We start from the raw sequence: 16,332 nt of genomic DNA, 5'->3' as shown, positions 1-16,332 counted from the left end.
GTTGCACCAAATTTAAGTGAGTAAAATATTCAGTAAACTGTCGTCACAATGCTCCATCCCTCTGTCTCTCTCGTCCATCAGATCTTTAAGATAAATCACCGTGTAACCCTGTTGATCCAGAACCACCAGATTATATACTATAAATAAATGCCTATTTATAATGTTCAAACCAACACAAGACATCAAACTTACCAAATATACTTCAAATGCCCCACTGAACTAAAGGGAAATGTGTATAAAATTATTTCTATTTGATGCAATGATTCAGCCAATTTAAACATGTTACTCAATGTAATATAGCACAGGAATAGATTCAATGAAGTGTTAGAATATTATAATATGTTGTCGTTCCTTCACTCTTAAGCTACCTTGCAGAAAGGTTTAGGGGAAAATCCTGGGTTTGAGAGGTTCATGATCCTTTTTGTAGTTCAAACATTGTTAAAGCAAAACATGCTATAAATTGGCTGATAGAAAAATTTTATTTTAAAGTAAAACCTTTAAAGAACAAAAAAAGGAAAACCTTTGGCATGATGCATTACAAAGGAAGGAGCAGGCTTTACTTGTTGACTTTATATGAAGTCTGAAAATCCTATATGATGCTTCCAGCCAGTTGAATTTACATATAGGGCAACATATTTTTTATTTTTATCGAATAATTGGCAACAGTCCACTACACACACTGACATTTTGAGCTCAGGCTACAGGATGTGGTTTGTAATGGGTTCTCTGTGTGTATGTGTGTGTTACTCACGTTGTGGGGACATAGATCTGTTTACAGTCACATTGTGGGGACTTGCTTTCCTTTTGGGGACAAAACATAAGTCCCCATAACGTAAATAATTAAATTTTAGGGTCAAGACTTGGTTTAAGGTTAGGCAAGTAGTGGTTATGGTTAGGGTAGGTCTCCAGGAAATGAATGCAAGTCAATGTAATGTCCTCTGAAATGATGTGTGTCGGTCTGTCTCTGTCTCTGTGTGTGTGTGTGTGTGTGTGTGTGTGTGTGTGTGTGTGTGTGTGTGACAGAGCGAGTGCATGTAACTTTACTCACTTCCTTTCCCCTCTCTGTCTCCCTGTGTCTCTGTGTTTGGTCTTTGCAGATGTCTTATAATTTGATTTGCTCACTCTGGCCAGGTCACTGGAGGAGATGCTGCAGGATCAGTTTCCGTGGAAATGATTCACAGGGTCCAGATGGGATGCTGGGACAGAGAGGTGTAGTTTCTGAAGAATGAAGAGTATTATTGCTTTTAACTCTTAATGGGCCACTGAAGGAACTGAACAGTTGCACGTATCTCTGTCTCCTCCTTCCTGTTTTTTTGAGGGTTGAGTTAGTTATTTCAAGACGAAATGAAATAATTGTGATTCCACAGAAGACTAATATGCACAGAAAGGGAAGGAGCCACCCACAATAAACAGAACCTAACATTTTTCATGTAAAGTCACTGTTACAACAGATTTCCGGTCACTTTTTTTCACAGGGCTCTGGCTAACAACTGCAGGTTTGTAATGTGAGTGGACCTGTCCAAAAGTAGGCTTGATGGTTTGGAGGCTTTCTAAATTATTCTATATTAATATGTACAGAATATATATATAACCTTTGTTGTCATAATGCCCTATTCACAGTCATATGTCCACAGGGTCAGTCATGGCTTGGTTGGGGCTGAGGGCTCTGAATATGTGGTTTGAACATCTCATGGAAACACTTATTAAGCTTTCCTGTTTACGTCATAGTGGCTCTTTTCCTGTGAATAGTCTGAATTTTGATACAATGTGTAATGGCAGTTTCACAATGCTACAGGGATGCATTCATAAAAGTTCAAACAGAAGTCACCTGGATGTATTGTAGATAATAATCTCCCTTTAATGAGGTCAGATGCTATTTTGAACTCATACTGGAATCACTTTATTATGTTGATCAGCCAAATAGGAACATAAATTAATCAGTAAATGAATAATAAATATTTGTTTAGTTTTTGATGTCAACAATGATCCAGTTTCCGGTCATTCGCCTCAGGAATAAATAGGTGTATTTATGTCCAACTGTTATCTAGGCTACAGTTTATGTAAATGCATGATTTAACTAGAAAACACCCTCAAAGCCTCGACCGTCAGCTGTAACAGAGTGAGTGAGCTGGTGGTTGAGGCCAAGTTAAGGCTGATTTTGATTGCTGAAGACATTCATAATTACTCCATCTTTTATTTCTGCATATTTAAGTGGGTCTATAATACTAATCAGGGCTGTAGCTGCCACTGAGGACATAGAAGTTGTTGATTTGTTTTTGTTGTTTTTTGTCTGGCAGTGTGCAGGATGCTTTAAAAGTAACTTCTTTATATCTTCATGTTGGGAAATACAATTTTACAGATAATTGAATTGAACATATAACTAAATGAGTGTAACATGACAAATTCAGCTTTTATTTATAGAATTTTTGGTATCTGGTCACAATCCTCTGGTGTGGGGGCAATACTTCTAAAATCCTTCCTACAGCGATGATCCTGACATGCTTTCACATCTTTGAGTTGTTTTGTTTGGGCTATATGTTGAGTTAGAGGATCTCTGGTTTATAAATACATTTTAAGATAATTACCAAACCAGAAAAACATTTTCATATTTAAGGTTACATGCTAAATTGTCACCCCAATCCAAAATCAAACGACCTGGGCCTCCAATTAAAACTCAAATTCCAGACTGGGATTTAGGTGGGCTGTGAAGCTTAGACATAGTTGATGAAGAATTAGGAGGGCTCCCCGTTTGTTTGCCACCCACTGAGCCGGTCTCATGATGTCTGCATGACCCGGCTTTGTATCTGAACTCCGTGCACATTGCCTTTTGTTCTCGCGCCCCCGGTGGGCAGCCGTCGGGCCAGCAACTGCACAGAGACTCCTTTCACCGGCACCGTTTGTTCTCCAGCTCTGGTCCGTACTGTACGCTCGCCCGAGCACGTCCCCCTTCTTCAGCTGAGCGGAAATGCATCTGCGCCGCTGCCACCGGCATTACGACACGAAAAAACCCGAAATGACACGAGAGGATGGGAAATGTTACATGCGCCTTTTACGCACAGGGGAGCTTCCACCAAGTGCGAGTACGAGAGAAGTCGAAGCACTGAAACGTGCCGGTGAACTTGTACCACTTTCTATAAAATTACACTGACAGGAGGGAGGACTGAACATCGGTCAAAGCAAACAGATCCGGATACACAGAGGCTGGCACACATCCCACATAACGGTAAACAAACATTTACTTTTATTCACCGTGTCGATTCATTTATGCGGGTTGTCGCTGTCAAAACATGTTGCTCACATGTTCATTTGAGAGGCCGGATTCCATGTCTGTATTGTTACTGTCACACTATTAGAATTAAAGTCTCCTACTGCGCCTAATAAAGCATGTTTTAGTAAAATCCACTTGGTCAGTACAGCATCACCTGCTGCTCCATAGCAAACAATGTGGGTTGTTATGTCCTCTGCAGCCCACTGAGATGGTATTTTATTGTTTGTATTGATAAAAAAAAATAAGCAACGCAACATTAATTTAATTTGAAAAGAAGGAGTTACATAACTTTTTCTCCTTTGATTTCATAATTAGAGGGAGCAGAAGAGGAGGGTGAATACGGAAGCAGAGGGAGGGGTTTACTGTCATTTTGGGTGTGTTGAGCTGTTGAATTCACTGAGTGCAGAAAAGTGCTTCAGAGCCGACTGGGTCTGTAGTTTGTAGTCCTTACTGGTATGAGCTATAGGAAAGGGTAATGGTTTCTATTCTAACCCACAGGGTGCAAAATTAATGTAATGAATGTTTGCTACAAGGTTATGACATATTGCTCTTATGCTTGTTTATTTTCAGGTTTTCCTGCTGACTATTTGCAGAGAGGTGTGTATTCGTAAGGAATAAGAGGCTTCAGTTTGTGAACTGTTTGTTTGAAGTGTTGCTGTAGTTTTCTTCTGAATATCTTCTATCAAGCAGCAAAGATGGAGCGGATGGAAGACGATAAGGTGAATGTTTCTTACTCTGTTGCTGCATGGGTAGCCGGTGTTGTCTTCATATGTGTTACATTTCCAAGCTTGAAACTAATTTCATCCTTCAAACTCTGCACATATGATACTGCTGTACAGTTTCTGCACATAATTTTCTGTAATCTTCTCAGATGCACACAAGTTATAATTCCCATTGGTTCCTGGGGAGGAGTGTCTGCCATTGTTTGTTTTATCCTGAGCCTGCTTTGAGGCACCACCTCCTATTGAATACGAGTGATTTTTTACGAGTCACAGGCTGGCAATTCTGTATTTTTCCTTTCTGGCAAGAGCAGGAACTGGGGATGGGTGACTAAGAGAGAAAGAGTAGGAGACGGGCTGTTGGGTGGCAAGTTTGAACTTGATGTTTTAGTTTCTTGCTTTTATTTGTGTGCAGCGTAGAGAGGTGGGATGAGATAGTAACGTGACGAAGAGATATCTGGAAAAGATAACTTGTAACAGAACAAATGTAGGACAGAGGAACAGGACGTGCCTCTTGTGATAACCTGCTGTACAGGAGTTAGTGTTGTTAATCAAATGGTGGACTTTCTTTAACAGTATAAAAGATATGTAAAGTGACTAAAGATTTGCCTGCTACCTTGTGCTTTCGCAAACCTGCCTTGTGGTTTGTCTGTTGAAACATGTTGCATGCAGTTACTTCATTTTCATGGCTGTTACTTCACATTTTCACATCATCTGTGTTGATGTAACTACCCACCAAGCCACAATGAATATTAACATGCGCTGTACAAATGTTTGCACAAAATGAGCATAACCAAATATGTCTTTCTTTAGACAAATATGCTTCCTTCTGGAAAAACGTGTAAAGGGATTGCTGCAAAAGTCAAGTTTATGATAAAGAGACACAAGAAAGGGTCAATACAGTCAAAACAGAGAGGTGTTGAATAAGAGAGACACAGAGACAAAGGTTGCAAGACGACATGAATGTGGAAGTCCAGAGTCATTCTTCTGAATATTGAGAGAGAGGAGGAACTGTTGAAAGACAGCAACTGCAGGTGGTTTGGATTCATTTGTTAATTTTTCTATTTAATTATATAATATTAGAAAAAAGATTAAGCATAAGTACATAAAATTACCACATTAAGAGAGTTAAGCTTAGAAACTGAGGTTTAAAGATCCTTCTTGCTTTCAGTCATATCGCATGATCTTCATGAGCAGACAGAGAGAGATTGTGCGTGTTCAAACATCCATGTTGTCTGAGCACTTTAAGCCCAGCTTAGTAAATTTGATTTGTCAGTATTTGTATTACTGTTCACATTTCTTGGCAGGTAATCAATAATTAGTTGTTCTAGATATATATTGATCATTTAGCAGAAGGACGTACAGTATGAACACAAACAAAGTGTGTACTACAAAGTACTGTATATTGTAGAATACAGCTGCAGGTATTGAACAACATTATGTTGCTTGGCTGCTGATTTGACAAGTCACACACGTATAAAACACGCACAAATACACTTGAATGAATACAAGCCTGCGCAACCACATGACTCTCAACACAACACACATAATGCTCCTTACTCAGTCGGCCACTCCCAAATTCGAGACGCTGCTGTAGCAAGAGGCTGATTTAACAATGAAACCGTCTAAATATTACTCAACACCGGCATGTCGCTGCAGATGTAATTGTCCATTTTGCATGCACACACATATTTACACACACAACCACACGTCCACATGCAGTTTTTCCTCATCTAAGCTTCTCTAGAACAGTTCTGCTGCACTCCAGACAAACCTGGCATGTTTTTAATCCTCCTGTTAGGTTATCTAATGTGATTATATTCACTTCTTTCTATATATTCTCACTTCTTTATCATGCATTTGTTGTATTACAAGAACTGTGTATTTCCCCTTCACTATCACTTTATCATGTTTGGAGCACTTCCTGTGTGCCACACAGACCAAAAACTGTCAAGATACTCTCAGTCTGTCACATATAGTTCACATGACTGTAACACCAGTGTGTTCAGCCTGTTTTAGTCCTTATTATGAGACAAGGCCTCATGTCGCCCTGACAAACACACTGTGGCTTCATTACAGCCAATTATCTATCTTATTGTGGCGAAATATTTTCATTATGTTTCCTTCAAGAAATGCATCACTTCCTCCTGTGTGTTGTTTCATTCTGACCCGTGGGGCGATTTATGGTGACTTAATGGGCACCTGATAGGAACAGCCTGTAATATTATGAACTGAATGCACATTTTTCTGGTTTTGTTGTCAATAAGGAATATCAAGTTCTCTGCTGAATCTCAGTAAATCAGAAATAGGAGGTAGTTGATGAAATGAAAGAACGGACCGTTTGTTTCAGGGGAGGGAGACTCTTTGAACTGCCTTTTGATTTCAAAGTGCTGGTCATATTGAGGCACTTTGTTCCCAGTGAACATGCTGTTTCATGACATTTGAGGAATCTGTTGTTTTATCTGTGCAGATAGTGAAATCATCTGTCTTTGTACACATTTGTTGCTAGTAGTGTCTGTTTTTGACTTGAGTGTGATTACAAATTGTACAAAACAACGTATTAATTTGCATCATGAGTGTTTCACTGATGTTGAGTAGTCGCATTCATGTTGAAACAGGAGCAGATTTTGAAAATAGACGGATTAAACTGGATTATTAAAATGGATTTCCTTTCATTAATGAGCCTATTTGGCCATCAGCCTTTGACCATTAGATTGCAAAAGTTCTTAGGGAGTTGATGTATTACAGTAAACGTAAAAGAGATGTAGTGATTGAGTTAGTTCTTAAATTGAAGTGAAACTTTGATGGGGGATTTCCATTTTTGGCAAGACGCCGCCACATAGTAGTCCTGAAACTACAACTTTATTTAAACCAATTACTCCATTCAGTTCTGCTTGGTTGGATACTTTTACATGTTAGAAATCTCACTCCCCACCAGGCCCTGCCATGTAAGGGATTAATGTCAGGTGTATTAGCTTGTTACCTTGAGCTAAACCCACTTTAATTCCGAAACCAGCAGGGAAAAAAACACTCACAATAGGATTCAGTCTTATTCTCTCGGGGTGTCTTTAGCTACTTAGCTGAGAAATACCTCAGAGCTGCAAATCATGGAGCCCGTGCAGTGTTGTAACACCTAGCTTTCACAGCAGCGCTGCGAGTCTGCGACTTGCTAATGTAGAAAGCTGAAAACAAGGAGGGAGGGCAGATGTAGAAAGGCTCATTGTGTGTAGTTACCAGTGTCACTATAAACAACAAGAGCTTTGTAGAGCCAGGAACAGGCCATGTCCACCACACCAACTGAGGAGGTGATTGTACATAAACTCCATCCGCTCATTGTATTCATTTTTCATATTTCTCTTCTCTCAACAGCCGAAGAAGAAGGTGACTCTTTACCTTCTCTTCTGTGTTTCAACGGCAGTCATCGGCTCGCTACAGTTTGGCTACAACACCGGGGTCATCAATGCCCCAGAGCAGGTGTGTGTGTGTGTGTGTGTGTGTGTGTGTGTGTGTGTACATGCTAGCCACACAGCTGGATGAATTCTCATAATTGACGTTTAGTGTGTTAATGTTTTATGACAGCGGGGAAAACCATTAAGGGAGTGGGCATAATCCCTGGATTAATAATAAATGCAATACCACATCTTCTCTCATTTTCGGATATTAATATTTAACACTTTTTAATCAGCATTTTGTGAATCTTTTTAACACTTTCATGTTGTTCTCCTGTATCTGTGGTTTTGCATGGAGGCCAAAATCACATTTATGGTGCTAGACATTAAGTTTCCAGTGTGTCTGCAAATGCTAAAAACTATACTGCCCCCTTGTGGATATGTCAAAAACTTCCAAATACATATCAAACATAAGCTCTGTCACATCTGTCAGACTTTAATTGAATCTTTTTTATCATAAACCACATCAGACAAACACTTGCTTAAAAGAAGCCTCTTCTAATCCCGCCACGCTTTTCTGTGGTTTGACAGAAACTGCGTAGGTTTTTCCAGAATGTGTCGATGGAGCGATACGGAGAGCCCTTCAGCCCGGGAACCAACACCATGGTGTGGAGCTTTGCTGTCGCCATCTTCAGTGTGGGAGGCATGGCTGGGTCTTTCTCAGTTGGAGCCATGGTCAACAAATTTGGCAGGTGAGAACATCAGGTATAAACACTTAATGCAGGATGACATACAGTAAATCAACCAAGTCCTTTTTTTATTGGGAAATTATTCTGCAACTTTAAAAATAGATTAATCATTTCAGTCGTTTATCAAGAAAAAACGTCAGTTTGCTAGTTTCAGCCTCTTGAATGTGAGGGTTTTCTGCTTTTCTTTAACAAATCTGATAGCAAATTAAATATGTTTGGTTTTGGACAATTGGTTAGACACAGCAAGACATATGAAGATGTCACCTTGTTCTGGGAAATTGTGATTTTCTCACTATTTCTGTCATTTCACAGGCTAAACAATAAACCAATTAGTTGATAATAGAAATGATTATTTGTTGCGGCCCTCATTTCCTTATGCACACTATTTAGACATGCCTTTTGTAGTTGCTTATTTTGTTGTTTATCTCTTTACTCTCACTAACTCTGTCCCTCTTTCTTCCTTGTCTCCCATCACCAGGCGTAAGTCCATGCTGCTGGCTAATATCCTGGCTCTACTCGGCGGGGGTCTGATGGGACTGTCGGTGCTGCTACAATCTTTTGAGGTAGTCATTGTGGGCCGGTTGATCATCGGTGTGTTCTGCGGTCTGTGTACGGGACTGACGCCCATGTACGTAGGCGAGATCTCTCCCACTGCTGTCCGAGGAGCCTTTGGCACGCTGCACCAGCTGGGTGTAGTTATTGGCATCCTGGTGGCGCAGGTATGATGCTGTGATATGGTAATTATATTACTGTGATTATCATCATTGATGCTTTTTTTTATCAGGTTGTACAAAAGCTGTGGATTTCTGCGGATTAACATGGACGTGAACATCATCATCATATTTTTTGTAAAATTCTCTTCACAAAATACCATGTTTACTTTCAGTGGCTACAGAAATTTACAAGAAAATATACATAAATACAAAATATATAATATTACGAGCATCTTTTCAGAATATTCTTTAGCAAATAAAATATTTAATTTTAACCAATGAATTGCTAAAGAGTTGAATATCCACTTTTCAGTACAAAGCAACACCTTTCAACCTCATCTTTCAAAGCACAGTATACTCAAATCTCTTCCATCTCTTCATATTTATGGATTCACACAACCTTGATGATCAATGGGCTGTATATAAGAAAACAGCCACTTTTCGGATAAAGGCAATATAGATGATTGGTGAGGTGAATGAAGCATGGTGCACTGGAGAAAAGTTGTGTTAGTTTGATGAACTTGCCTGAAGCTCACACTGCATCTCTCTGGATGTGTGTTAGAAAAAGAAGAAATTCATGTACCTTCATCCCCTGTTGCCTCTGTATCTTAGGTCTTCGGTCTGGAGTTCCTGCTTGGCTCAGACGCTCTGTGGCCTCTGCTGTTGGCTCTGACCATCCTGCCTGCCGTCCTGCAGAGCATCATGCTGCCCTTCTGCCCTGAAAGCCCCCGCTACCTGCTCATTGTCCTCAACCAGGAGGAGGAGGCAAGAAAAGGTCAGTTTTGAGACGCTTTACATTATGCTAGCAAGATTAGGTTTTAATGAGACTGAATCTAGAATTTCCCTTGAATTTTTAATGATCTGTGGAATGAAGCATGTTTTACCATGTAACATGTTTCAAGACCCTTCCATCCTTTCTTTACATTATATTTGCATAAATAATGCACCTCCTGCCTCTTTATTCATCCATCCCTTCTGCTCTCTGTAGCACTAGTGCGTCTGCGCGGCTGTGAAGATGTGAGTGATGATATTCAGGAAATGAAGGAAGAAGGGATGAGGATGGCCTTGGAAAAGAAAGTGACCATCCTCGAACTCTTCCGCTCCCGAAACTACCGCCAGCCAATCATTATCGCTATCGTCCTCCAGCTCTCTCAGCAGCTGTCTGGCATCAACGCTGTGAGTAAACACCATGTCCTATAATGGATCACAGTGTTAGGGATATAATTATCAAGTGTCATGAATCTTTAAAGGAGCATTCACTGATATTAAACAAATGTTTCTGACACACACATGACAAGAGATGCTTCTGGGCTCCAGGCGATGTTAGATTGAGCGGAATAATTTAAGTCTCTGTGGGTCAATGGAAAGAGACAAACAGTGGTATTCAATAGGTATTTTGTTAATAAGGTCATGTAACCAGGCTGACTAAATGTGTTAACGTTGCTGCGTCTGACCTGACCATCACGGAGTAGCGGCTGCAGCCTACGGCTAAAGGCTGCAACATCGATTGACACATTACACTCATGACCTATATCACTCACCAGCACAGCAGCTAGTAGAGTTACACATAATGCAACTTGTGTAGGTTTCTGCTGTGTCATTATTCCAAACAGTTGAAGCTCGGCTAATGAATATTAGTACATTACAGAGCATTTTAGTGTCTTTCAGCTCACTGTTTTTGTTTTATGGCCCTCAACTTAAAACAAAAACAGTGAGCTGTGTTAGTTCACTCTCACCTCATCAGCATCATTTTTTAGCTGGAAAGCTCTTAAAAACCCCCGCTGTACACTACCTACACAGTGCCAAACAACAGACAGACAAAGTTAGCAACTAGCTAGTGAACACAGTAGAGCATTAAGCCGCCAAAGAGCCAGTTATCTCTTGATGGAGACCAAAACAGAGCTAAAAAGAGAGTGAATATTGGACTTACATGGGCTCGGTGGACATAAACACAGCTCCAAATAAATGCTGATGTTGCTCCGTGTCTGCTGGATGTGTGAATTAGCAACTGTTTGCTAACATGTTAGCCTTTAAGAGGTGATAATATGTCAGTGTTGTGTTTAAAGCATGTTGCTTTGCTCCTAAGTGGCCAAAAATCCATTAAATACATGTTTAATGTAATTTTACGCACATTTTATTCACTGGAATAAATAGTAACTCATCCTCTTTCTTCCCTTTCAGGTCTTTTACTACTCTACAGGCATATTTGACACAGCTGGTGTTACTCAACCCATCTACGCCACCATAGGAGCTGGCGCTGTCAACACTGTGTTTACTGTTGTCTCTGTAAGTGTCTGACTACACATTTGGTGTCTCAGTACAAGGAATGTTTTATATTTATTGGATTACTAATTGATCCCCCTTTTCTTGTTTTGACTCCAGCTCTTCCTGGTTGAACGGGTGGGGCGAAGGACGTTGCACCTGATTGGACTGGCTGGAATGGCTATCTGTGCCCTCGTTATGACGATCTCCTTGTCTTTGGTGGTGAGTGATGGTAGCACGATTCCTCATGTCCTGCAAGCTTTTTTTGCTTTAAAAAATAACATCTTCTCATTCTCTTTGTTTCTCTCTCTCTGAGCAGAAGACCAACCAGTCTCTAAGCTACCTGGCCATAGTGGCTGTGTTCGGCTTTGTAGCCAGTTTTGAGATGGGTCCAGGTCCCATCCCCTGGTTCATTGTGGCAGAGCTCTTCTCCCAGGGGCCTCGACCTGCTGCTATGGCCATCTCTGGTTTCTCCAACTGGACAGCCAACTTCCTGGTGGGGCTGAGTTTCCCTAAACTGGAGGTATGGACACATTTACTTCAATAAAATCTTCTGTACAAGTAGTAAGAGTTTGTCATTGCCGCTACAAACATCTTTCTCTTTTTTCCTCAGGAACTTTGTGGTCCTTACGTCTTCATCATCTTCATGATCCTCCTCATCCTGTTCTTCATCTTCACCTTCCTGCGAGTGCCAGAGACCAAAGGAAGGACCTTTGACGACATTGCTCAGGGATTCGCTGCCAGTGCAGGGAAACCCTCCCAATCCCCAGCGCCTGAGGCGGTGGCCGTCAGCCTGCCAGAGAGCAAAGAAGCTGCACCCATGTCCCCCACAGAAAAGGTTCCCATGGTGGATCTTCCTCCAGAGAAGCCATGAGCATCCTTAGAGAGAATAAAGAAGACTTAGGGTATAACACAGACAACAGGTTTCAAGCACATAGGTATTGTAAGGAGTTACATTTCATAACTCACAGCGGGGTTTAGAAAAAGCCAAGTCAGTGTATTAATGCAGAAATAAGAATTTTGTTTTTTTAATATATGTTTTTTAGTTGCCTTTTTTAAATTAAATACAGTGTTTTTTTTAAAGACGATCCCCCAGTTACAAATGCTAATATAACTTACAGAATTCCCTGTAATCCTGCTTTAAACATGGGCCAAACTTAACTGAATTACTAGTACTAAATATTTGTTGACATTCCCACTGCCAGCTCCACGCACATTGCCATATAAGAGGATCAACATATGTTCAGTGTTAAGTCCCAGGTCTTCAGCTACCCCCAGTGTTTAAAGGTTGCAGGATTTCGGGGGGGTTTATGTATTGAGGTCAAGCTTGAAAAGCTGGTTTTGGAGCACGGTAGTTTGACCCAAAAAAGACTGACTTGCTGTCCTGTCTGTCTGCCTGCCTGATGTGCCTTGCTGCTAGGGGGAGGGAGCCATGTTGCCTTGAATAGACAGAATAAACATGGAGGAGGTGCTGCAGATGTTAAATTAATATATTTAAGCATGTAGAAGATGAGAAATATTTCTTCTCAGCCTGTAGCACAACGTCCCCCGACAGGAGTGGATGTTTGTGTGTTATTTGAAGTCAGCAGTGTTTGTGCTGATAAATAAGTAACAACGAAGACAGTTCTGTAACTTGATACTGTTTCCATCAAGTATATTGTTTGTATGAGAATGAGGTGTAGTTTAACACTGTCAAGCCTTCACAAAGTCTCTTTATAGGCTTTCTGCTCTTAAAAACACAACCCAACCTCTTGTGTTTTATTATTTCATTGCAGGGTACATAACAAATTGTTGTAGTGTGGTCGTTTATAGTTTGCATTACAGCAGTTGGATACAAAAACTCAGGTGCCAACTTGCGTTATACTGTATACACGGCTTCTAACTGTTGTAGCGTATAAAAAGCATTTATCCATCACTGTACTTGAAACTCTTAAGTCCATAGGTCATGAAATAAAATGTCTTACAATCCCTAAAATAGTGTTACATCAAATCAAAACTGCTTGTCAGTGTTAAACAGTCGTTTTAGGGATGTATTGAAACACATTGAAGTCTACTGATAATTAAATAACGTACATTTCAGTTGGAAAAAGATATTAGCCATGTGGGATGGTGATGTTGAATACAAACACTAAATGAATTGTATTTATTTCAACAGTTAACGCACAAAAAAATGTCTGTATGTGTTTGTTTCTAATTGTCTGGAATCATGTGTATATATTGTAGGGTCTCCAGTTACTGCATCATGATCAACTATTACAGCACAGTATACATGCTTATACATGTTGTGTCAATGTTTGGACAGCTGCATCTTCCTCTGGATGTGCGCGAACTCATAAGGAAACACTTTTCAATTGAGCTTAGCAGTGTTTTCATTTGCACTTTGGCAGTCGGACTACTCTCTAAGCATTGCTTATAATGTGTGTGGCTCTCCGTTACATGTAAATATACTGAATGTGTTAGGGTGTGTATGGTTTTGGTTGTTATTTGTTCCTCATAATTTCATTCATGTTACATCCACTGATTTTTCTGGCACCCTGGAAATACTGTTACTATGGTGAATGTCACTATGTTGCTTTACAGTAGACAGAAGTGAGAAGTGACAGAGGTTGAGTGTGCGTGCGAGTCAGATAAGAGATGACCTTTACTGCTTTTCTTTTTTAAGCTCCTCTTTTCCCCTGCTGTAATAAAACGAGTGACAGTTGCTTTGAGAAACTAAAAAGGAAATAAAATTGTCCATCTTTTAAGGGAATGTGTGACTTGAATTATGAGCATAAGCAGTCTGTCTTTTTCTGTCTGTAATGCTATGAGTCAAAGCAAGTTTCTTGTCATGAATGTTTAATGTAACTGCAGTCTGTGCTAAAGTGAAAGTGTGGTTGTCTGGTATTTTGTCTGGTACCCACTTTTGCACTGTGGCAACTCCATTTCCTTTTCTGCACCGCGGCAAAATCTCAGTTAGCTGTTCAAACATTGTTCAAACACTGAAATAAAGCCATGAGTCGAAAACAAGAGTTCCGTTTTTTCTCTGTGGCTGCTGCTGCTGATGAACAGTTGAAGATATTTTCATGGTTTTGGAGTGCATGTGTGAGGAGGAGTTATGAGGTCAGATTTCCTCTTGGGTCGCACAGCTTCAAAAGCCAAACCAGAGACGAAACAGAATATTTACCTCAAAGAGAAATTCCCCAGAAAATATACTTTAACATTGCTGCTGTAAAAAAAAACATTCCTCTAAAATGACTTGTTGTTGTTTTAACAAGTGTAGTTCTTGCATTCAAGGGGAATCAAATCCTGAGTGAATTACTGTTATTTTATTATTTTTAGGAAGGAGACTAAAAAACATAAGGGCTGCTACTAACATTATTTTACAGATTATTTTCTCAATTAAATTATTTATAATTTGGGTAAGGTCCATAATTTGGTCCATAGGGGTTTTCAAAGACCCCCCATCCATCCATCCACCCACACAAAATTCTGCCAAAATTGAGATAACTGCACCCCCCCCCCCCCCCCCAACACTAATGTCAAAAACATTGATAATTGAACATGAAAAAAAGATAATATTATGTATTATGTAACTCTTATTATTTTTTTATTTTTCCCATAATGCTTTGGGAGATGTAAACAGGAAGTGTAATGTTAGTTTGCTATGGTCTACAACTTGACGTCCCTTGTTTTTTGTTGCAGTATTTGTTTACATTTTGGCACCAAATTGGCGCCATTAAATGTATGCCGAATTTGGTATTAGGAGTTCCTGTTTGCAATGTACTCGTGGAGTACACACAAGTGTTAATGGATTACTGTAATACCGAAGAAAACTTTAAAACGTGATGATTCTCAGGTAAGTTCTGAAGTTATAAGGAGCGTCTTTTTTTTCTATGATTTATAAGCGGATTTATGTCTCGTCGCGATGGACATTGGTGTGAGTCACACTGTGTCTAAAAATATGTGTCATGTCTGTGGGATCAGATTTGACTGAATAATGACTGAGAGGGAAAGTAGCTACCTTCATTGCCGGTCATGTAGTATCTTTGCCTCACATGACCCCCACCAGTGACTGTCAGCAACTGGCAAAAAAAAAAAAGTGCCCATCACAAGTTCCCAGAGCGCTTTACCTCTTAATGTATTTTGTTTCATCCAACCTGCAATCCAAAATTCAAAGACATGCAGTTTACTATCACAGCAAACTAAGAGAAGCAGAAAATATTCACATTTTTTATTTCAATAAATTAATATGATCAAAAGTTAACGATTCATTTTCAACTACTTAATCACTTAAGCTCAAAAAACTCACAAAGACAGATATTTTATTGAAGCTGGCAAGTTGCTGAGCAAAATGAAAACAGTTGGAGGACCGTGATCCATTTCCCTCGTCACTTTACCTCCTGTACCTCAGCCCCTCAGAGCAAAGAGCCTTGGGTAAAGGGCCCCCGGCTGGCTGGGAATGGGGCCATCTAACTGTGTCAAGCCAATAGGCAACATCTCCCTGCAAGAGTCTACTGAAGTCTTACTCATTGCAGTGAACTGGGGCATGAAAGCCCATCAACAAGCTGCAGTACCAGGTCTGACCAGCGAGTGGCGTGCATGGGTCAGAGGGGTGTTCGGCTCCGTGTGTTTGCATGTGTGTGTGTGTATGAGTGCGTGTCGAGATACTGTCTGGATGAGCAATCCTGTGAGGCGAGGAGTGTGTCTGAGAGACAGAGGGGAGAGAGGAGGAGGAGGGGGGAGACAGGGGATCCGAGGGGGGGGGGTGTTAGGAAGAGGGAGCACAAAGCCACATGAAGGATGGAGAGCGTCCAAAAATGTGTCTAAATTATACTAATTTTCCATAAAAGGTGGAACTGAGAGAGATCAAGAAAGAAAGAAAAAAAAAGGGGGAAAGGAAGTTGGGCACTCTCACATGCCACAGCTTGAAAAATGCAAGTTAGCACAGCGTCCAGACATGAGAGGGATGCCACAGTTTGAGGCACCGTCTGCCAGGCGGCCTTGCAGAAATGTGTGCGAGGAGTCGGAGGAGAGCTGCAAGTGACGGCATTAGACATGTCTAGACAGTTGTTTTAGAGACCAGGCAAACTTGTTTATTAATTTTTCCACCTCCTTCTCCCTCTGTCACTCTCCCTCGTCTTTGTTTCTCTCAAATAAAAACTCTCTCCCACTCTCCTCCTCTCACTCTTTCTGATCTCTTTCTCTCCCCCGTCTCTGTGACAACAGGGTTTTGTTTACTTCCTCGGTTGGCAG

General features: G+C 40.5%; 1 protein-coding gene across 2 annotated transcripts; it reads left to right on the top strand.

The window, feature by feature from the left end:
• Positions 1–3,673: 3,673 nt before the first annotated feature.
• On the top strand, positions 3,674–14,106 carry slc2a3b (solute carrier family 2 member 3b). Of its 2 annotated transcripts, none has more exons than XM_070912706.1 (11): positions 3,674–3,740; positions 3,839–3,987; positions 7,357–7,461; positions 7,968–8,128; positions 8,604–8,844; positions 9,451–9,613; positions 9,827–10,014; positions 11,020–11,124; positions 11,221–11,319; positions 11,420–11,623; positions 11,714–14,106. In XM_070912706.1, exons 2-11 carry the CDS (start codon positions 3,964–3,966, stop codon positions 11,972–11,974), a joined length of 1,551 nt encoding a protein of 516 aa, XP_070768807.1. In that variant the 5' UTR covers positions 3,674–3,740; positions 3,839–3,963; the 3' UTR covers positions 11,975–14,106. The 2 variants fall into 2 exon arrangements, with proteins under 2 accessions (XP_070768807.1, XP_070768806.1); XM_070912705.1 differs by having other exon boundaries at positions 11,221–11,322.
• The last annotated feature ends 2,226 nt before the right edge of the window (positions 14,107–16,332 follow it).

The sequence above is a fragment of the Enoplosus armatus genome, chromosome 9 (assembly GCF_043641665.1).
Source record: "Enoplosus armatus isolate fEnoArm2 chromosome 9, fEnoArm2.hap1, whole genome shotgun sequence".
Lineage (NCBI taxonomy): Eukaryota > Metazoa > Chordata > Actinopteri > Centrarchiformes > Enoplosidae > Enoplosus > Enoplosus armatus.
The sequence above is the reverse complement of the archived record's forward strand: the minus strand, read 5'-3'. Positions and strand labels throughout refer to the sequence as shown.